Raw genomic sequence first — 23,662 nt, forward strand, 5'->3', positions numbered from 1 at the left:
TGCAGGGAGCTTTGTATAAACCAGATGTCAGGGTGTAGAAGTCAGCATTTGTTTTCATCTTTCAAATGCTATTCATGTCTATATCATTTTAAGGCATGCCCTTTAACGTTATCACATTTGTATCCCACTTTTCCTCCAAGGAGCTCAGGTGGTGTATATGTATATTTTGTCCTCACAGCAATCCTGCATGGTAGGTTAAACTGAGAGGTAGTGATTGACACAGACTCACCCAGTGAGCGTCATGACCAAGGAATCTGTTGGTAAAGAACATGGTGGACCAATCTTTGACAGTCAGGTCAAGCAGAAATATCTTCATTTGATTAGTGCTTTAGCGTCTGTAGTGGCATTCTGGCTTCAGGGAACAAATTCAAAGTGTTGATTTTTGTCTCTGTGTGTAGAGCCCAAAAATATATAGGGGTTGGGCCCCATATACTTAAGCCAGACTAATCTCATACTACCACCATTCTCATAATATCCAGTTCCTTTCTACATATGGAGTTTCCATCCCTTTAAAATGTACCCTGAACTTCAACACCATTCAGAAGACCTTTCTGTTAGACCCAACTTTTAGCATGTGGGTTTATTTTGATTTACTTGGATATCTTATACATATTTGTTTGTTTGTTTTAAAAATGTTTATATACCACTATATCAAAAAACATATCAAAACGGTTCATAATGACAATATCTATGCATTTAAAACCAAGGATAATCAACTAACTATTACAGAAAGATGTTTTTCAACTTTTGCATTGTAGTTAACCTTGAGCCTTAAAAATCAGGTGGGTTAGAAATCTAAATTAATTGTGTTACAGACTCCTCACAGTTGATTGTTTACAGTTTAGTGCAGCTTTTAGTATCAGTGCATCCAAAAAGATCCTGAGGGCTAGTACAGGGTTATTGAGAATGGTATGACAGGATGGAAACAACACCGCCATATTGGAGGAAACAGAACGATAAGGTGTACATAGCAGCTAGCATGTTCTTATATATCCCTAATATGTGTTTTCTAAACTTACTGTTCCTGCAGAGGAAGGATATCCATGCATGTTGTCCCCTCCCACTTGCTCCACTGGGCAGGAAAAAGTAAATGAAAAGAGGTCAACTAAGCTGTCAGAGCAACTTTTCCCCAGTTTGCATCCTGCCCAGCTTCACACCAGGTTGCTTTTGGGATGGCTCCAAGTCTGTCTTGGACCATGGGATCTTTCCCCTTGGCTGGCAGCCCATCACCTTCCAGCCTTAGGACCGCAGTTATTTTAATCATCATCATCAAAAAAAAGGGCGATCAGGAAATTTTGGGTCAGATAGCAGAGGGGGTGGATAGGATGAGTTCTCCAGCCATCTCTGATGACTCCTCTGAGGACTCAGAGATGTCCCAGGTTGCCTGCGTTTCTTGAGGAGTGCTTTTACCCACTGCCTCCTTCAAGCAGGCAGAGACCACCCTTTCTCACAGATAGACATTAATCACCTCCCTGGCCCAGCCAGCTGTTTCTTCCCTGGTAGTTTTTTTATCAACCAAGAGGGACAAGGGTCCAGAGCGCAAGGCATCACCCTGATCAATCCGAGCCCCTTTGTCCACACAGTTAGTAAATTAGCCTTACTATTGGAAACTCATCCAACACCAAAGGACTAGACAGTGCTCTGGACACCCCTTCCATCCTTTTATCTTCCCCCCTCCTGCTTTTATCTTACAAACTGTAATTAGTGGCATTTAGTAAACATACAGATAATAACTATCAATATTAATTTACCCCTCAAACTCTGCTGCCAGGATCTTTAACAAACCATTTAAAATTGTTTCCAGTAAAGGGGTTCGGTTGCACTTTTTAAAATCACGATATTAAAAAAAAATCTGTGCTTTATACCGGTCATGGTTCTGTACTCATTTTTAGTGAGTTACCATACAGAAATTCTAAATTACTGGGCTTCTCTCTCTCCCCCCCCCCATCAAAATTGGAGCAGAATGATAACTCATTAAAATGGTGAGCTGGCATCTTCTATCACCCTTCATCTTGAAATCTTTCTTGATGGGGCAGAAAAGGATTTTACAAAGAGCATTCATTAATGCACAAGCCGATGAAGATTTTGACAATAAAAAAATGCAGAAAGTAGAATCCTCTTAGTATCAGATGTCTTAGGTTAATCCATAAAGATGTTAACCCTTTGGAGTGACTTACAGAGATGAAGCCTATATTGGTCCAAGCACAATCATTTTGATTTATTTTATTTATCTATCCACTGTTTTCATAAATTTCAGTCTTTCTTTGGAAATTAACAACAACTTTAAAAAATCCATTGGCTCTTTGCTATTTCATGTTAATCTTAATATGTTTACAGTAGTTCTGTGTGATTTGTTGTTGAAAAATACAATATTTTTTACTAATTGTCACAATTTGCCCTGAAAGCTACTAGTGTGAAAAAGTAATACACCTTTGGGTGACAAGGATTATGGCTTCTATCCTAAACACTAAGGATAGGATATCCTAAACACCTAAGGATATCCTAAATGCTAAGGAGCAAGCCACATTGATTAAACTGGGGCTTCTAGGCATAAGAATGCCCTGTAAATGTTTTTGCTACAAGTCATAGGCACTTTACTGGGATTTTCTGTTTAATGAAAGCAGGGAAAATCTCTCTCTCCATGTAAAACTAAAAGAATACCCTGGCATTCTGCCATTATTTGAGACTTAAGTTTTACTGAATCTGCATTTTATAGGTTGATAGAAAAGCTAGGGAAAATACATCTGGGTTGATGTCAGTGTGACAATATATTCTTGAACAGCTTCAACCTATTAAGTTTATTTCATTTCATTATACACCAGAGTATCTTAAAATCATGGAGTTGGAAGGGACCTCAGTGGTCATCTAACCCAACCTCTTGCTAATGTAGAAAGTGGATTGCTAATTGAGTAGGATCCTAGATCATCACAGTAAATGTTCAATACAGGGTTATATCCTAGAAGAACAGCTAAGTAACCCACGTGGGAAGGATCACATCATATTCTGCATTTCACTGATTAGGAAGGTGGGATTTTGCCTTGAGTCAATCAAGGGATAAGCTCAGGTGATCATAAAGGAGCTGCCTGCAAAGCCCAAGGGAGCCCTGCTTCCCACTTTTAGCTCTTTTTTCCTTTGCTGAGTTAATAGCATTTCAGTTATAACTGTTAACAGATATGTTATTTTGGAAGCATGCAAGATGAGTAAGAGGGAGTCAAAAACCACATATTTTATGACCTTTTGCAAACTTGTATCGTGAACAATTAAAAGATTATAATGTGCATTCTAATTTTTGAGATGTTGAATTTAATTAAATGAAGGCAAGTCTATCATCTTTTTCTGGAATCAGTTTACAACAACAACAACAACAACAACAACATAATTACAATCTGTATATACAGGGCAAAATTTGGATTTATGTACTCTTGAAATACTTAGCGACCAAATTTCCAAAACCCAGTGAGTTGTTAGAAATGTTTCCATTTTCAACTGAATTTTTAGCTGTCTGTATAAAATAGGCATGATCTTCAATATTCAAATACTGTATTTTTCTGTGTCTATAAGACACCCCCATGTATTAAGACACCCCCTATTTTAGGGGCCTCCGATTTAAGAAAACAGGGGGAGATCTATCTGTGTATAAGATGCCTCCAAATTTTGGACATTATTTTTTAGGGGGGGAAATAGTCTTATACATGGAAAAATACGGTACTTCATCTCTCTTTTTGCACTTTTAGACTCATTCTAATTGATGCAGCCACACAATAAATTATTTGGTCCAACATTAGGACAGCATCATATATTGCATTGTGAGCAATTGCCAAAGTGGAAAAATTGCTCTATTTATTGTTTTTTAAAGGTGGGGAAATCGTTTTTGTAACAACTGTGATAAATTCAAAGGAACTCACCAGATTTCTGCACCGTTTCCATGGCAGCAAGAAGAACAGCTGTAGTGCCTTCTGTAAATGTCCAAAGTCAAATACTGGAAAACCTGTTTTTCTAAGCTCTTACTACTTTACTTCATTGCAGCTGGTTACCTTCTGTTGAAGAACGGAATATAGTGCAAGATGGAAGATTAAATTTTGACCAAGATTGAAATTCATATCTCTTTAGTGTACTCAAGTTTAAGCCCCCATCCCTACCCCCATCCCTACTATAAAAATGATATCCAAAGTAGCAGAATAAAAATATAATGATAAAACGACAAGATCTGGGATTGCCTGTTGTTCATACACATGCATGCACACATGCAAATACCAACAAACTCTTACATGTAACAGGAGATTCACAAAAATTTCAATTTTATAATTAATAGCAACTGCTAGGATCAGCATCCCTTAAGCAAATTTCCATTTCCAGACACACTATCTACTGAATATGACCAGTTTGGGGGGGCAGGGAGAAATACAGTGGTGCCTCGCAAGACGAAAAGAATCCGTTCCGCGAGTCTCTTCGTCTAGCGGTTTTTTCGTCTTGCAAAGCAACCCTATTAGCGGATTAGCGCTATTAGCGGCTTAGCGGCTAAGAGGCTATTAGCGGCTTAGTGGCTTAGAAAAAGGGGAAAGCGAAAAAAACACGCAAGACTCGCAGGGAAATTCGTCTTGCGAAGCGCATCGAAAAACGGAAAACCCTTTCATCTAGCGGTTTTTCGTCTTGCGAGGCATTCGTCTTGCGGGGCACCACTGTAAACTCTTGCACTACACACAAATGGAAAAAAGAAGCTAAAATTTATCACTCAGAGCACATATCTAGAAATGGTTGCCAAATTGAGTTTCATTTCTTGCAATTAGACCTGCTGTGGTTTGCAGCTGGTTATTTAGTGGATGAATCGAATAGGTCTTCAACACACTTTTCTGTTGTTGGCAAAGAGTGTGACTTCCCAAACTACAGCACAATTAGTTTTACCAAGAGCGGTGTTTTAACTGTTCAAAGCACAGCTGTTTGTGGATGGATCCAAATTAGCTGGCTGTAACCCAGAATAAATGTATTTATCTATTTATGACATTTATGGGGTTCCTCTCAAGAAAGCCTCCCACCTGTCTGCTGCAACATGCATCCTGCAGCAGTGATGACAACACTATCTCCTGGGGGGTTTATGTGAGAATTGTGTGTCTGTTCATTTTGTTGTTTGTAAATCCATGCTGCATATTTTATTTATGAATTGGTTTATTCTTAAATATATATTTCAATGGTGCCTAGGACAGCAAACACAAACAGTAAAAGAAAACATCTAGAAACAATTCCAAAACAAACGCAGGCTGGGAAAGACTTGAAAGACTTGATGAAAGAGGAAGGGCTTCACTAGCTGCCAAAAAAACCCCAATGAAGAGGTTGCCTGTATGATATTTGATGGGAGGGAATTGCAAAGAATAGGTGCCCGATTCCTATATTATGTGGAACAAACCTCCTGATAAGATGGTATCTGCAGGAGGCCTTTGCTCACAGAGTGCAAATTATTCATTTATTTATTAAAAGTTCTATACTTCCCTTTATCAATGCATCGCAGGGCGGTTTAAAATACGTAACACAAAAAATGCACACCATAGTAACAAACGGAAACAATGCCTCTCACAGTTCAAAAGGGCACAGATTGTTTTTGCCTGGCACCTAAAGATATGTAACAAATGCGCTAGGCCATCCGCCCTGGGAAGAACATTCCACAAGTGGGGAGCTGCCACAAAAAAGGCCCACTTTTGTGTTGTCACCCTCCGGACCTCTCAGTTGGGTTTATAAGGGGTGAGATGATCTTTCAAGTATTCTGGTCCCATGCTTTATAGGACTTTAATGCACCAGAACCAGCAGCTTGAACATAGCCCTGTAGCTAATTGGCAACCAGTACAATTCTTTCTGTAATGCATTTTGCAATTCCTGCAGCTTCTGGGCCTCAAAGGCAGCCATACATAGAGTGCATTGCAGACCCTCCAAGTGTCCCTATTTTCCAGGGACTTCCCAGATTTAGAGAAGATGTCCTGGTTTCTGATTTGATCCTGGAATATCCCCCTTTTCCTTAGGATGAAATGTTTGAGGGTATGGAGTTACCCGACCCCCGAGCCATCTGAGGGCAATGCTGTATAGAATTTTTTTCAATGTTTAATGTATTATTATGTTTTTTTATACATAGGAAGCTGCCCAGATTGGCTGGGGCAACCCATTAAGATGTGTGGGGTATAAACGGCAAAATTATCATTATGGAATGGGATGTCCCTATTTTCATCAGAGAAATGTTGGAGGGTATGGCATGACAGTAATTTAAGCTCTCTCAGCACCTCTTCTTTTGGTGTGGTGGCAACAGTTCAAGGCTAAACTGATTCCTAGTTATTGTTTGTGCAGATGGACAATAAAGTTACATTAAATTATAATTAAGATGCCTGCAGGGGAAAGTCTATCTATTTCTTTAAACAACAACAGCCCATCTTGCTTTAAAAGTAAAGAGAATACATGCTTTACACTTTGTGTCCTGCTTCCCCCCACTGTTCATATTTCTTTTGATATGTGTATATATGCCAGTGAATCCCACATTATAAATCACAGTGTTTATAATACTTGTACACTCAAAATGCAGCTGGACATTTTAGATGACACATTTAAAAACACAGACAGAAGTTGAACAGAACATGCTACAAAACTCATTGGAGCTGGAATTAAATAGTTCCTTATAATTGCTGAGGATCTTGGTGGACTATTTAGTTATTCTTTTCTGCCTGTTGTAGCTATTATAATGCACTGTGCTATATGCTAGGGTTGCCATATTTCAAAAAGTGAAAATCCAGACAAAGTTGTTGAGCTTCTTTTTGCAAAATCTCAACAAAAAAAAGAAGATGAGGAACATATATTTTAAAGGAAGTTTTCCCAGACATTCAAGCAATTTCCGCTCAGATGATATTTACGAGGTTCAAATCTGGAAAATTTCAGACATATTGCAGCCCTTCTATATGTTATGATTTTCAATTGTATTTTATTGCTTCATTTATTTCTTACGTTGCATTTATTGTACAGTATTAGAATTTGAATCACATCTAAATAAAGCTTGTTTTGGGAAGCCTTGGTACAGATAACACTATAAGGATAGAAAATACCATTTTTCTTTGATTGCCACAAGTATGAATCCTTGCATCAGGTGGCATCATCAGATCACTCTCTAGTCCATATGGCTTATTATGTATGATAAAATAATAAACTCTTAGTAGCAAGGTTTTAACTTTGGTCACCTCGGATCTTTGGGATGTCCTTCCTAGCAAGATCAGAAACTATTGATGGCAACTTTGCAGAGGTGTCACATAGAGTAATGTGTAAGTGAATGAGACATTTGTGAAATCCCCATTGCAACGTGAACTGAATGGTAGTTTGGTCTTGGGCAAGCTACCATTTTTCTGCCAATCAATACATTTATGTGAGTTGTGGCAGTCTTGTGGAATAAAAACATAAGAGCACAAAGAGCTACTACTGCGTAGTGCTGTAAACATCTACTCAGAAGTAAGTCTTATTTTCATGGGACTTACTCCCAGGTAACTGTGTGTGGAACTGCAGCAAGTTAAACAAGGGATTTGCACTAGCTCTCTCTATTTTTTTTTTAACAGCTGATCTCCATGACATACCACATACTGTTTCCCAGAGTGCTCAACTATTTAAAAACAGAGTGCCATGGGGTTGGCTGGGGGTGCTGTTTGAGAAGAACAAGTTGAGAAATTGGAATTGTGGGATCATGGTATAATTCACATTGTAAAGGTACAGGTAAAGGGACTACTGACTGTTAAGTCCAGTCGCAGATGACTCTGGGGTTGTGGCGCTCATCTTGCTTTACTGGCCGAGGGAGCTGGCGTACAGCTTCCGGGTCATGTGGCCAGCATGACTAAGCTGCTTCTGGCGAACCAGAGCAGCGTATGGAAACACTGTTTACCTTCCCGCTGGAGCGGTACCTATTTATCTACTTGCACTTTGACGTGCTTTTGAACTGCTAGGTTGGCAAGAGCTGGGACAGAGCAACGGTGAGGATTTGAACCGCCGACCTTCTGATCGGCAAGCCCTAAGCTCTGTGGTTTAGACCACAGTGCCACCTGCATCCCATCACATTGTAGCATAGGTAAAACTCAGATAAGAAACAAACAAAATATGGCAGATATCCATGCAAATGTAAAAGTACCAACTATAGGCCTAAAACCTAGTAATTCACCTTGTATTCTTGATTAATTTATTACAAATATTTATACCCCAGTTTTCTGGTTCAAAAGTGAACCACTGAGGTGACTAACACAAGCAGACGTTTAATACCACACAAAAGAGAGAGAGATTAAAAAGCTAACTGATGAGCAGCACACAAGCACACATTCCATAATCCTGGTGGACATTTTATTAGATTTTAATAGAACCTTGTGACAAACCTTCTGGAATAATGACAGTGCTTGTATTTAAAAGTATGAGATTATAACAACATCAGAGCTCTTTGAGCAATTTGAAATAATTAAAAAGGCAAACAATTTGCTCTCTAATTTATTATGAAAAAGGTTGCTTGACTGTGTGTATACACACACACACACACACACACACACACAAATATACTTGGCAACATTTCAGTTTGTCTCATTTTATTTGGGGAATGGCTCTTATTATATTGTTTGGGGTATAGTTCCCACTCTGGAGCCTTCACATTGGAACCTTGGCTTGCACTGCATTTCTGGCAATGGCAAATGCATTGTTAATCCCCATAACTAATATCATTTCTGCTCGTCTCATGTCGCTTTTGGCAGCAGGCTTTTTAAAGTGCTAGTCTTTCTGATAGACTCAAGGCATTAGATGTGTTTATACTACCCTGAGCCCATGCTGCATTATAAAATGAGCACCAGCATCTTCTGGCATGTCCATTGCAGTAAGCAGGTATACTTCACAACAGGACACTAGATAAAAATGTTTGGCACAGCAACACAATTGAATTGCTCAATGTGCTGTTAACTGAAAAAATATATTTTTGAAATGTTATTCTAAAAGATGAGCTACAGTTTAGTATTAATTTGTTTTCATTGGTAAGTTTCATCTGTTGCTCTCCACATGGTGGAACAAGTCTTCAAAAGTTAAGAGACAGGCTTAGCTCAAGTATTTGTTCTTTTAAACATGCTATAAAAGCAAATGTTACTAAAGGTGTATATAAAAGGTTTTTAAAGTGATCTGGGGATTCCTTGCCCTTCATGTCCAGTAACTACTTGACCCTACTTAGAGATTTTAGCCTGTAAGTGTAGAGATAACCAAAAAGACTTTCCTGTGTAATCCATTTCTCCTCTCTCTCTTTCTCTTCTCACAGTGACTTAATGTTCATACCAGTGAAAGAACTGAACACTCTAATTTAGAATGTTCTGAGATGGTATCTGAAGTATTCTTCACAAAATGATCAAAGGCTAATTTTACTCTTCTGTCCAGACCTCACAGATTCCCTGCAGTTATGACTGAAAAGAAAGGCTGCATATTTACACTTCAGTGTTACAGCTGCATGGAGTGGTTAACCAGCATCTTATTAGGCCAATGTTTGCTGCAGATAAGAAAAGATTATACCCATGACTTAAGTCAGAAAATAAATAAATAAATAAATTTCAACAAATTTGACCATACTTGTGTATAACTGAATGTGGCAGGAAACTTTTACCCTCAGATACTGGTTGTTGTTGTTTAGTTGTGTCCAGCTCTTTGTGACCCCACAGACCAGAGCACGCCAGGCTCTGTGATCTCATCTAATAGCCTTGCTATAGATACTGAAAAGATGGAAGGGGTGAGAGAATACAGTGGTGCCTCGCAAGACGAAATTAATCCATTCCGTGAGGCTCTTCGTATAGCGGTTTTTTCGTCTTGCGAAGCAAGCCCATTGACAGCTTAGCGGATTAGCGCTATTAGCGGTTTAGCGGCTTTTAGTGGATCAGCTGATAAGCGACTTATCAGCGGATCAGCTGATAAGCGGCTTAGGGCTTAGGAAAAGGGGGGAAAAGGGGGGGGAAACCCGCAGGAACTCGCAAGACATTTTCGTCTTGCGAAGCAAGCCCATAGGGAAATTCGTTTTGCGAAGCGCCTCCAAAACGGAAAACCCTTTCGTCTAGCGGGTTTTCCGTATTGCGAGGCGTTCGTCTTGCGGGGCACCACTGTAGATAGCGACCCATATTTTGTTGGTGCAGATGTGTGATTACACAAGGCAAAAGTCATGAACTAGAAATAATTAACTATGTGCTCTTTCCAGTCATGGAGAATTAGAGTTGCTTTTTTCTAAGTTCTCTATTCTGAGTGTGCTGCGCAATTTATAATCCTAGTGCTCTAGATTTATTAGGATCAGAATTACAAATAGGGGCATGCAAACAAGTTCCTTTATTTTGGTTAGTAGAGACAGTGTTGAGGCAGTGTGCAGTGCATTACATGGAACATTGCACTGCAGAATATGGCCTAGTTGCACACCACTCTAAGCCAAAATTGAATCACAGGTTATTGAACAAATAAGTCAGTGTATCAGTTGATTGCATCGTGGCTTGTTTGTTTGTGGGGTGGGGGTAAGTTGTTGGGTCAGGTTAGCCATATTGATTTGTATGCTGTTGAGGGGTGAATAGGTAATTGTCCTGTTGTGGTGTGTAGGTGATGAAGGGGAGCCATAAGGAGGAGAGGACTTAACCACAATCCAGAGTTGCGGCAACATGCTAAGCCAAACCTTGATTTAGCTGCTGTGCTGGATTTAGCTAGAAAGATTTGGGAGGAGCAAAACAGCTGCAGTCTCTCCCTGGTAGCTCACACATTTGACTAATCCATAGTTTGACTTAGCATTGTGTGTGAATGTGGCACTTTTTGGAGGAGAGGGGTCCTTTCTAGAATAATAGAATGGCATTGTTTTCTAGGTTTGTTATACACACACTTATTTTTGGTGCAACATTTTTGTTTAGACAAGCCTACACAGTTATCTAGAATGGTGATATATTGTTTAGTTTATTGCCTATTTTTTGAATGTTTTAAATAGTTGTTTCAATTATTTTTAAACAATAATTTTATTTTGTTAATTCTCTTTGTAAACCTCTTTAAGGATTTTTTTAAAAAATAATCAAACGATATATAAATTTTATGAAATAAATATGGAACCAACAGAATTCATATTTTAGACTAGTAACTTATTTATATATTGATATCATACTGAAAATCATGTTTTTTGGGGGGAAAACACTTTGCACATTGAAAGTGTTTGTCATTCAAAAACAAACAGTGTCCTAAAATTACAGTTACAGATAGGTAGCCGTGTTGGTCTGCCATAGTCAAAACAAAATTAAAAAATTCCTTTCAGATCTGAAGAAGTGTGCATGCACACGAAAGCTCATACCAAGAACTAACTTAGTTGGTCTTTAAGGTGCTACTGGAAGGAATTTTTTTATTTTGTTTTGACTAAAATTACAGTATTGAGTTTCTTTTGACCATCTGGTAACTACTTTTGTTTTGTTTCCATTTTAAAAAAAGTAGAATGGAAACTTCACATCCTAAACATACATTCATAAGCTATCAAGAAAAAGCAGGAGAATGCAATGTAGTTTATTATATATATTTCCTATGTTAAATCCCTTTTCAAAAAGACTTTATTTGAAGAGAGGATGTATAGATGCTTAAATTAATTGTTTGCTTAGATTCCCTTTTCTTATCTCATATCAAGTCTCAAGGAGAAGTATTAAGATGTAATCTTTTTGTTTTGACAACTAACTTTAAAAAACATACACCAAGATCTACGGAACCAATTTATTTTTGGCTTGCGATTCTTGGACTAGGAACTAAGACCTATTGATATCCTTGCAGTCTAAAAGTTTGTAACTGCCTCCCACAATGTGGTATCTGGCAGATGTTTTGGACTACAGGTCCCATCAGCCACAGGCAGTGTGGACATTGGTCTAGGTCAGGGATAGGCAACCTAAGGCCCGGGAGCCGGATGCAGCCCAATCGCCCTCTCAATCCGGCCTGCGGACGGTCCAGGAATCAGCGTGTTTTTACATGAGTAGAATGTGTCCTTTTATTTAAAATGCATCTCTGGGTTATTTGTGGAGCCTGCCTGGTGTTTTTACATGAGTAGAATATGTGCTTTTATTTAAAATGAATCTCTGGGTTATTTGTGGGGCATAGGAATTCGTTCATTCCCCCCCCCCCAAAAAAAAAATATAGTCTGGCCCACCACATGGTCTGAGGGACGGTGGACCGGCCCACAGTTGAAAAAGGTTTCTGACCCCTGGCCTAGGTCCTAGGATGATGGGGTGTTTGTAGTCCAACAACATCTGGAAGGCACCTTGTTGGGGAAGGCTGATTTACAGGACCAGGTCCACCATGGCTAAGTTACTGATTTAAACCAGCCTGTAAATGTGTTGGTAGTGTCATTTGATTGCTGAGTGGAAATTTAAAAAGCAAGCAAGGTTGCTGTGGCCCTGAAGGTGTGACCTAATTTTCAAAACAGAGAAACAGTCTTTTTCTTAAAACTCTGTGAGAGAAACTTATTCGCCTTTTGCCACACACATGGCATTTTATATGTGACATACACACAACTGTGGAGTTGTGATAACTGAGAAAGCCTGTAATGAGTTATGCCAACTCAGAAATATAAGAATTGAATAAGTAGGTGGAGAGTCAGTCATTCAGTTTGGACCAAAAGCAGATGTAAAAATACCCCCATTAAAAATGGATAACCAGAAACCTTACAATAGATCTTTAACCTCTGCATGATTCCCTGAGCACACAACAGAACATGTCAAAACTTCCAGTGATAGTTCTTTAATAACAAATATATAGTGGGTTGGATTGAATAATACCTTTTCCTGAGCCAGTGCATAGGCATGGTAGAATGTGAAAATACATTTTTTTTGCCTACCCAGTCAGCCCTCCCTGCTTATGGGCATTCATGCAGGAGCATAGCATTTGAGTAGGGCCACTGTGTGTAAAAACCAGTCTGCACAATCCTGCACATGGATGATTCCTGGATTTGATCTGGGGTAGAACTATGCTTTGGGATTATTCACATAGGACTTCATGCTAGTAGGTTCTAATTAAATGTTACTGTATGGATGACTGAGGACACTGGAAAAGAGTAGGATAGGGAGTGAGATGATTGTGGTGGACTGGGGTAAAGTCTGATCCCAGGCCAATTTGTATTAAGTGTTAAAATCACTCCTTACACTTCATTTTAGTAATCCTTTCAACAGTCCTGACAGACTAGTGTTATAATCCCTGTATTGTAGATGCGGGGCTAAAAGAATAGTGCCGTCCCTTAAATCATTTAGTACGTTGGGTGAGATTTGATCTGGGGACTTCCCTGTACTAACAGCACCAGCTTCTAAGGAATTGATTGCAGATATGGACATTTACAAAGAGAAATCTTCTGCAGATAATTTGCCTAGTGTCTTGGCAATATTCCACTACCATCAAAACACAATGCAATATAATAATGCATGAGTTCAAGTTAAAATGCCTGTGCCACTCCACTGTGGAAAGGAGCATATTCTGTCTGTGTTGATGCACCTAAATCCTATGGAAAACAAGGGGTCATAATGAAACATTAAGCTGTAGGGCTTAAGTCCGATTAATTTAGTGAGAATTATGTATTCCTCTAACTTTCTCTGGATTGCACCCATTGTACTTAGCTACTCGTAAAACTGCGTTCCTGATTGTCAAATAATTATTCCCTTTTTTCTGTTGCCAGTACTTCAGCTAAGGCTACAGCAAAGGCGGACAAGAGAACAGCTGGTGGATCAGGGAATCATGCCACGTAAGACTAATTTTATTTTTTGCAGCTTGTGCAGCACTGAATTCTCAGACTTCTTGCTGAAGACAAAAGGAAATAACCAATAACATTTATGCCCCCCAGAAAACAAAGGGATAATCAAAATTATGTGCTTTCACTGTCTTTTTCTTTCTCAGACACACACACACACACACACACAAAATATTTCACCTTTGTGGAATTTGTCTACCATTTTTAAGTTTAGAAAAAAACTGGGAAAAATACAGATTTTTGTTTAAAACCAATACTATACTTCATTGAAGTATTATGGATTAATTAGAAATTCAATGAATAATAAAATGATTTATTGTCATGTGTCTCTGTAGTAGCTAATATTAGGATGTCTGTATGTCAATTTAGAATTACTGCTTCAGAAGCAACTAAAAAACCTTTATTGCTTGGAGATATAGACTGTTTCTAAAACATGATTCAGTTGGTCAGAACCCAAAGATACCTTCCACATGAGAAAGCTGCGTAACACATGTGGAAGTTACAATGGAAAACCTAATCATGTGGAGCTGGGTTGGTTTTTGGTGTGAGAGGCTAAAACGAGGGGCTGGTTTTGTAAGGTTGCTGAGTGGCGGTTTGGGAAGAGGTGGCCCAAGGCAAGAGTCTGGGTTGCACTTTTTAGTAGACTGCTTGGGTCTGTTTCCACTGCACTTTCAATAAACCTTAAAGATATAAGCCTCTTAGGGTATGTAGGAAATGGGCTTTTTGTGTGCATTTTTAGAAACATCATATGCACTTTGTTTGCTGCTAATTGTTTTATTTTAGCTTTGCTATCTTGTGACAAATTTTGAGAGTGCTTGCTTTCCATGGAGTTTGTTCCTATTTATGTCTTCTTCTAAACTTTTCCTTCATTTGTGTGTTTGTGAATTGGATAGCTTATGTGTTTGGGTGGAGGAAGAGGTGGGTGAGGCGGGGGGAAAGAGATGCCCCAATCCGGATATTCAGTGGCAAAGTGGGATGCAGCACAGATGGATGAAGAGAAGATAATAGCAAGCAGTTAATTGTGGTCTGTGACCTTTTCTGTTCTACCAACCTGTCCTCCAGGCTGGTAGTGCTGTTGCTGTATGCCAGGTTGGTCATTGCCATTCCTTATTTACAATTTGATTTTGGGTGAAGGAGCTAACTTGGCATGCAGTACCATGATGTGAGTGTCTGTGGTAGGTGAGACAGATTTCACTCAGTTTGTCCCCATGGTACTTGATACAATATCAGCGTAGGCTGGGTGGATGACACTTTGAGTGCAAGTGACATAAGTCTCATAACCAAGACAACTGATTATAAAGGCATGTAATCTAGCCCACCATGTGGTGTTGGTGATATCAGCAAAGAAAGCTTACTTCTGCCCCCATTGCATCCTCCAGTATTCATCCAGCAGAGTTTTCTGTGATGAATGAGTTAAGATCTTGCCCTGTGGAAATGGCTTGGAACCCTCAGAAGCCTGCTATGACAAGTTTGCAAGGCATTTTAGAGCAAAGTTATTTGATGCCATTGATAATACAGCTCTGGAGGAGGTGTTTAGATCCCCCTCAAGCCTGGATGTTTGGCATCAGTTTCAGATAGCAGGGCCTGATGATGCAAAACAAGATGCTTGAGGATACTTGAAGATGTCTATCACATGCAGGTTTAACCCTTGTCCAACTGGGGTATTGAATGAGCAAGCCCAGAGGGTATTTAATTCTTCATTGCAGGAGTAGGTAATGCCTTCTGCATTTGAGGTGGCAGTAGTGCACCCTCTCCCCAAGAGATCTCCCTGGATTCTAGAGGTTTGCATCAAGTGCATCAAGCCAATGCAATTCTGGGCTGCATCAATAGGAGTATAGCATCTAGATCAAGGGAAGTAATAGTGCCACTGTATTCTGCTCTGGTCAGACCTCACCTGGAGTTCTGTGTCCAGTTCTGGGTGGTACCACAGTTCAAGAAGGACACTGACAAACTGGAACGTGTCCAGAGGAGGGCAACCAAAATGGTCAAAGGCCTGGGATCGATGCCTTATGAAGAACGGCTAAGGGAGCTGGGCATGTTTAGCCTGGAGAAGAGGAAGTTAAGGGGTGATATGATAGCCATGTTCAAATATATAAAAGGATGTCACATAGAGGAGGGAGAAAGGTTGTTTTCTGCTGCTCCAGAGAAGCGGACACGGAGCAATGGTTCCAAACTACAAGAAAGAAGATTCCACCTAAACATTAGGAAGAACTTCCTGACAGTAAGAGCTGTTTGACAGTGGAATTTGCTGCCAAGGAGTGTGGTGGAGTCTCCTTCTTTGGAGGTCTTTAAGCAGAGGCTTGACAACCATATGTCAGGAGTGCTCTGATGGTGTTTCCTGCTTGGCAGGGGGTTGGACTCGATGGCCCTTGTGGTCTCTTCCAACTTTATGATTCTATGATTCTAAGTACCACCCAGTTACAAAGATTCCCCTTTCAACAAGATGCTTGAGAAGGTGGTGGCTGCTCAACTTCATATGCATGTGGAGGAAGCAGGCCAAATTATGCTGTTTGTGAACTCCTGAGTACAACCAATCCCTGGCGAAAGTGAAGTTGCCAGTCAGCTAATAAGTGCTAACTGTGAGTCCCTTTTGGCAGGGATGGGAAAAGAGTAATGCAAGGGAAAGGGGAGAATAATGAGAGTGCATGAACATTATTTTTGTTGATGTAAGGCAGACACCTGAACCAACCTATTATTCTCCATACACATATATTTGGTTTCTGTTTGCCGTTTCTACACAATTGTCACCTCATACTCTAATATTTACTGGTATATAGAGGGAAATTAATCCAAGCACCTCATTTTTCTGCTCATGGTCCTTTAGAACCCAGTCAATATTAATGATGTTCATTGAACTTATTGGTAGATGTAGGTTTTCTTATTACTAACGAAAGGCCCTCCATTATGACAGATGGGGGAGGGCAACAAAGAGGAGGCCATATACTGTGGATAGAGTACATTCAATGTTAGTTAGTAGAAACAAATATCAAGGAGTATAAAGTATCTGTCTTTACCAGTATGTTTTGATAGTTTCATGTCAGTCTTTTACTTCTCCATTGTAGCTTTGAAGAGCCCAGCTGCATTCCATGAGCAGATAAAGAGCTTGGAAAGAGCCAGGGTAAGGAATCAAGTTTAAACGTGTTGCTTCATTCTTCACATATATTTGCATTTGGAAAGGGTGAGATATGCAAGATATGTGAAACAAGATGAAACAAAACTAGATTATAATCTCTGGAACTAAATTTTGGGGTCATTTTTAATGAAATTTAAAGTCCTACAGTAACTAATACAAAAAAGCCAAAAACAGGCAACAGTATGATTACTTATAATATCCTTCAGCCCTTTCCCCAGTCACCCTCATCTTCCACTGAATATAGATTTACAGTAGATAATCCCAGCCGAGATTCATTTTCTGCCCAAACAAACCACAATGATGTAAAGCCAAGGGTTGTTCTTGGCTTACGAATTGTGGTTTGTCTGGTAGAAGCAAACCCAGAGCACTGATTTGCATGTCACTCTAAGCCAAGGCTCATGATTTGTTACTCCTGGCGCAACAAAATGAGCATTAGTACACTGCTCATTCACAGTAAGCCATGGTTTATGGTTTACCATGATAGGTGCCAGTGTGTTTCATTGTAATGCAATATAGGACTCAATCTTAGAACAGCTTAAACTCAGTGCTGCTTAATGACATTCAGGGGGAAATGCTGACTTGTATTTCCTGTGGTAAGTGTTTTGCGTATTCACGTTTAATCTGCTCAATAGAAGTGGCCTTAAAAATGGGCAAACTGCACTATTGGGAAGTCATTATTGTATTTTAAAAATTCAAACAGTTCAAAAACACCATAAAGTCTGGTGGTTGTAACTGCTGACTTGCTAGGAATCCTAAATTAGATTTATACCACATTTTGTTCACTAGCGTCACTATGTAGAGGAATAGGTTTGAAATACGTCATCTACAAAGAGTAAATTTGTATGAGTTGGATCTTGGATTATAAAATGTGAAGGGGAGAAGTCTGCATTTTATCCCCTATTGTGTGAGTTGCCAAGAACCTGATGTTCTGTAGTATTCTCTAAATGATTTAATAATAAACATAAAACATAATCTTCCGATGTAAGGCAACATCTTGCAAAACATTCTCAGATGGTTACTTTTTTTCTGTGACCAAAGAATTTTAATAATTTCCTTCAATGACAGCCGTTCAGGACTGCAATAAAGACATGTACTCTGAAAGTCATTTCCCAAAAATGTTTCCTTAAAGTGAACTGTTTTGGGTGAATTGCCAGTAAATGTGGTATATTTAATGTTCATGCATTTTTTCCTTCAGACTGAAAATTTTCTGAAGCACAAGATACGCAGTAGACCTGATAGATCAGAGTTGGTCAGAATGCACATTCTTGAAGGTGAGGACCCTGATGTCATATTTTCTGGCTGAACATTTTAAAACTCTCAATTTGGCTTCAGAACTTGAATATATTCCAAACCTTTAGACAAAGCCAATGAATCTCCCTTGAAAAACTAATTATAAATATGTGTTGATAAAATCTAATTTACTCGATTTATATATTTAGCATTCTTTGATTTAAGGTAAAGTGGATATTAGGGACATTAACTGTGGAGTGGTGTTTCTAGACCTCTTAATAAAGAATATTTATCTGCTTGTTTCAGAAATATATACTTTGATTTCTGCTTCAAACACAAATGTAGCTGCAAAGATTGTACGGTGCCAGAAATGCATAGCTTGTGGTGAACTGTGATAGCCATTTAAAATGGTCAGCAAATGCTCTCTAGAAATGCATGAATAATGTGATCTAGATGTTGAAAATATCATTGTAAAATTAAAATCAAAACCAATGTTCATAAAAAGGAGTTGGGAATTGTCTAGTTCTTTTTAAAATGTGTCCCCTTTCTTCCAGAGACCTTTGCGGAACCCTCTCTACAAGCAACTCAGATGAAACTGAAAAGAGCACGATTGGCAGATGATCTGAATGAAAAGATTGCTCAGAGGCCTGGTCCTATGGAACTTGTAGAAAAAAACATCCTTCCTGTAGACTCCAGTGTCAAAGAAGCAATTATAGGCAAGTAGGGAAGCTGTGACATTATAATCATCATCATTTATTATTTATACCTCGCCCACCTGGCTGGGTTTCCCCAGCCACTCTGGGCAGCTCCCAACCAAATATTAAAAACACAGTACAGCATTAAACATTAAAAACTTCCCTAAACAGGGCTGCCTTCAGATGTTTTTTAAAAGTAAGATAGTTGCTTTTTTCCTTGACATCTGATGGGAGGATGTTCCACAGGGCAGGCGCCACTACCGAGAAGGCCCTCTGTCTGGTTCCCTGTAACCTCACTTCTCACAGTGAGGGAACCGCCAGAAGGCCCTCGGCGGTGGACATGGGCCTATTGATGCAGAAAAGAATGAGAGGTGAAATCCTGAGCCTTAAAGGACCTTCCAAGTTATGAGGTTTTGAAAATATACATTTAAAAAGGTGCATTTGTCTTTTGTTTTAGAAGAGCCAAATGGTTTCCCTCAAAATGCATTTTTTATTTTATTTTATATATAATTTTTATTATTTTTCCAATTTTAAGACAAAACAGCATACACACATCAACAAACAAAAACAAACACACAGATATAATTTCATAACCTCATTTTCATAAGCCTTCTTTCTCGGACTTCCCCATACCTCACCCTTTTTGCATCCAGTATTTTACAATTTTTCAGCAACCCTTTACTCCAATTAATTAAAACTTATTATCTTTCTCAATTTCATCTTATTTCAACAAACAATTTCCACTGCAATTCTGTATCTTCCTTTCCCTTGACATTTTAGCACTCATCAATATTGTAACAGTTCTTAAGATAAGCTTTGAACTTCTTCCAGTCTTCCTCCACCGTCTCTTTCTCTTGGTCACGGATTCTGCCAGTCATTTCTGCCAATCCCATAAAGTCAATCACTCTCGTCTGCCATTCTTCCAGTGTGGGGAGTTCTTGTGTCTTCCAATACTTTGCTAGAAGGATCCTTGCTGCTGTAGTGGCGTACATAAAAAAAGTCCTGTCCTTCCTTGACACCAATTGGCTGACCATGCCCAAGAGAAATGCCTCTGGTTTCTTGTGAAAGGTACATTTAAGTACCTTCTTAATTTCATTATAGATCATTTCCCAAAAGGCTTTAATCTTTGGGCAGGTCCACCAAAGGTGAAAGAAGGTACCTTCAGTCTCATTACATTTCCAGCATTTATTATTGGGCAGATGATAAATCTTCGCAAGCTTGACTGGGGTCATGTACCACCTATAAATCATTTTCATAATATTTTCTCTTAAGGCATTGCTTGCCGTGAATTTGATACCGGTGGTCCATAACTGTTCCCAGTCAGCAAACATAATGTCATGACCAATGTCCTGTGCCCATTTAATCATGGCTGATTAAACTGTCTCATCTATTGTATTCCACTTCAGCAACAGATTATACATTCTTGATACATTCTTAGTATTGGGTTCTAACAATTCTGTTTCCAATTTCGATTTCTCCACCTGGAAGCCAATTTTCCTGTCTTGTTTAAATGTTTCCATTATTTGGTAGTAATAAAGCCAATCTCGTACCTTGGGCTTTAATTTCTCAAAACTCTGTAGTTTAAACTCACCGCTTTCTTGTTCTGAAATTTCAGAATATTTTGGCCATTTGGATTCCATGTTAAGTTTCTTCACCTCCTTAGCCTCCATAGGTGATAACCACCTAGGAGTTTTATTTTCCAACAAATCCTTGTATCGAATCCAAACATTATATAATGCTTTCCTAACAATATGGTTTTTAAAACCCTTGTGAACTTTAACCTTGTCATACCATAAATATGCATGCCAGCCAAACCTATTATCAAATCCTTCCAAGTCCAGAATATCTGCATTCTCAAGAAGTAGCCACTCTTTCAACCAGCAGAAAGCTGCCGATTCATAGTACAGTCTCAAATCCGGCAGGGCAAACCCCCCTCTTTCTTTTGCATCAGTAAGTATCTTAAATTTTATTCTGGGCTTTTTGCCCTGCCAGATAAATTTAGATATATCTTTCTGCCACTTCTTGAAACAATCTAGTTTATCCACAATTTGTAATGTCTGAAACAAAAATAACATTCTAGGCAATACATTCATTTTGATCACTGCAATTCGGCCTAACAAGGAAAGCTTCAGATTCGACCATATTTCTAGATCTTTCTTTACCTCTGTCCAACATTTATCATAATTGTCTTTAAATAAATTCACATTTTTAGATGTCATGTTAATCCCCAAATATTTTACTTTCTTTACCACCATTAACCCAGTTTCGTTTTAGAATCTCTCTCTTTCAACATTTGTTAAGTTTTTTTCCAGAACTTTAGTTTTTTGTTTGTTCAACTTGAATCCTGCCACCTGACCAAAGAATTGAATTAACTCTAAAACTCTTTTTGTACTAGTATCTGGCTCTTGTAAAGTCAATACTAGGTCATCTGCAAATGCCTTCAATTTATAGTGTTTAGTTCCGACCTGAACTCCTTTTACCAGCTGGTCCCCCCTAATCATGTTCAACAAAACCTCCAGGACTGATATAAAAAGTAATGGGGATATCGGGCACCCCTGCCGTGTCCCTTTTTCTATGGAAAGTTAATCAGTAACCACGTTATTTACAATTAGCTTAGCCTTTTGTTCAGAATATATTGCACTTATACCATTTTCAAACCTTTGACCTACCCACATCCCATGGAGATTTTTCTTCATGGGACTTCCGGTTGGCGCCAGCGCTAATGGCGGCTCGCTCTCCGTTCTCCGGAGAGGGAGCTGCTCCGCGAGTTCGGGTCTGACCGCTACGGCGAAGCGGGGACCCCTAAAATCACAGGCGCGGAAGCCTGTGAGCAAGGAGACTCGGTGGGCATCGTTTGCGCCCCCTTTTACTGCGAAAGAGCCTTTTTAAAGGCTCCGGAGGAGCATCGGGGGAGCGCAGAGCTGAGAGTCGTTACCCAGCTCGTGGAGTGAAGCCGCATCACCATTAGCGGAGAGCGCCGACTTCTTCCTGATATTTGGACTGAAAGAGATTCCCGTGAGTAGGATTGGCAACCTTCTCGGGACTTTAAATTTAACTTTTTTAAAAAATTGGCCGAAAGTGGGGACGGTAAACAAAGGAAGTCTGCCTTCCCCAGATTGCATGACTGCTAAAGCAACGGACTTGGTAAGCTGCAATTGATATCTTTTAAGGAAAATTTTTTTAAAAAAAGGATTAACCCCAGCATTGACTTAAGTCCCCCCCCCCTAGGGAGCAGGAACGGGGGGGGGGGTGAAAAAGAAAGGAAACCTGCAGGGAAACTTTTAAGGGACAATTTACCGCAGACTCTGTCTCTGGGAACGGACTGCCTGAGTGAAACACTTTGACAGGGAGCTGTCAAAGATATTGCAAAGTGGAGACTTTATTTGATACAATCTATTGAGACGTTGTAAAAATTATACGGTTGCAACTAAAAAGACTGAAAGAAGTTTTAGTAACTTTTCCCATAGAGGGTTTGTTGGATTCATTGTTTTTTTGCTATACTGAAGATCTCAGCTCCCTCTAGAGGGCTGAAAGTAACAGTTGCAACACGATTGTTAACAATAAAGTCACTGGATTTTTCCATTCAAACCTGTTCCTGTGAGAACGACCTTGGGACATGAGCGGCCCTGTAGATGAGATAGCAACAAGATCCAAGTCTAAAGCAGCACATAAGAAAAGGGGCTCTTTATCAGGACTATTGCCAACAGGCCCAGGTGGACAGGAAAAGGGAATAAGTGCATTCATGGAGTCAGTGACGCAGGCATTATTGAAGATAAATGAATCTAGACAGGAAAATTGGTTTCCAGGTGGAGAAATCGAAATTAGAAACAGAATTGTTAGAACCCAATACTAAGAATTTATCAAGAATGTACAACTTGCTGTTGAAGTGGAATACAATAGATGAGACAGTGAAGTCTGCTATGGTTAAATGGGCACAGGACATAGGTCATGACATTATGTTTGCTGACTGGGAGCAGTTATGGACCACAGGTATTAAATTTACGGCATGCAATGCCTTACGAGAAAACATTATGAAAATGATTTATAGGTGGTACATGACCCCAGTCAAGCTTGCGAAGATTTATCATTTGCCCAATAACAAATGTTGGAAATGTAAAGAGACTGAAGGTACCTTTTTCCACCTTTGGTGGACCTGCCCAAAGATTAAGGCCTTCTGGGAAATGATTTATAATGAAATTAAGAAAGTGCTTAAGTGCACCTTTAACAAGAAACCAGAGGCATTTCTCTTGGATATGGTCGGTCAGTTGGTGTCGAAGAAGGATAAGAATTTCTTTTTGTACGCTACTACGGCAGCAAGGATTCTTCTAGCAAAGTATTGGAAGACACAAGAACTACCCACATTGGAGGAATGGCAGGCGAAAGTGATTGACTTTATGGGACTGGCAGAAATGACCGGCAGAATCCGCGACCAAGAGAAAGAGACTGTGGAAGAAGATTGGAAGAAATTTAAGATGTATCTTAAGAATTATTATAAAACTGAGGAGTGTTAAAATGCTGAGGGAAAAGAAGACGTAGAATTGCAGCGATAATTGGGTTTAAAATTTAGGGTGGAATAGAAAAAGAGGATGAATTTATATTTAATTGGGCAAGATAGGTTGCTGAATAATGGTACTAAATTAAGGATGCAAAAAGGGAAAGGTATGGGGAAGTCCGGGAAAAGAGGGTTATGAAAATAAGGTTAAGAAAATATGAGTTTTTTGTCTGTCTGTTTTTATGTTGTTTTTTGTTTGTGTTAAAAAATTGGAAATTAATAAAAATCTTTAAAAAAAAAGAAAAAGAGATTTTTCTTCATGAACTTCCAAGAGATATTATCAAAGGCTTTCTCCGCGTCCACAA

The 23,662-nt window shown here is 39.2% G+C and overlaps 1 protein-coding gene across 8 annotated transcripts in view; it reads left to right on the forward strand.

Annotated features, from left to right (window-relative positions):
* The window catches only part of MRTFB (myocardin related transcription factor B), a 106,257-nt gene that overhangs the window by 50,515 nt on the left and 32,080 nt on the right, over positions 1–23,662 (forward strand). For all 8 annotated transcript variants that reach the window (XM_079952340.1, XM_079952345.1, XM_079952343.1 and 5 more), the window contains 4 exons: positions 13,676–13,741; positions 16,810–16,865; positions 18,076–18,151; positions 18,665–18,826. In XM_079952340.1, coding sequence (XP_079808466.1) covers positions 13,676–13,741; positions 16,810–16,865; positions 18,076–18,151; positions 18,665–18,826 — 360 coding nt within the window. The remainder of the gene's footprint in view (positions 1–13,675; positions 13,742–16,809; positions 16,866–18,075; positions 18,152–18,664; positions 18,827–23,662) is intronic.

Source organism: Podarcis cretensis (assembly GCF_951804945.1).
Source record: "Podarcis cretensis genome assembly, chromosome: 14".
Lineage (NCBI taxonomy): Eukaryota > Metazoa > Chordata > Lepidosauria > Squamata > Lacertidae > Podarcis > Podarcis cretensis.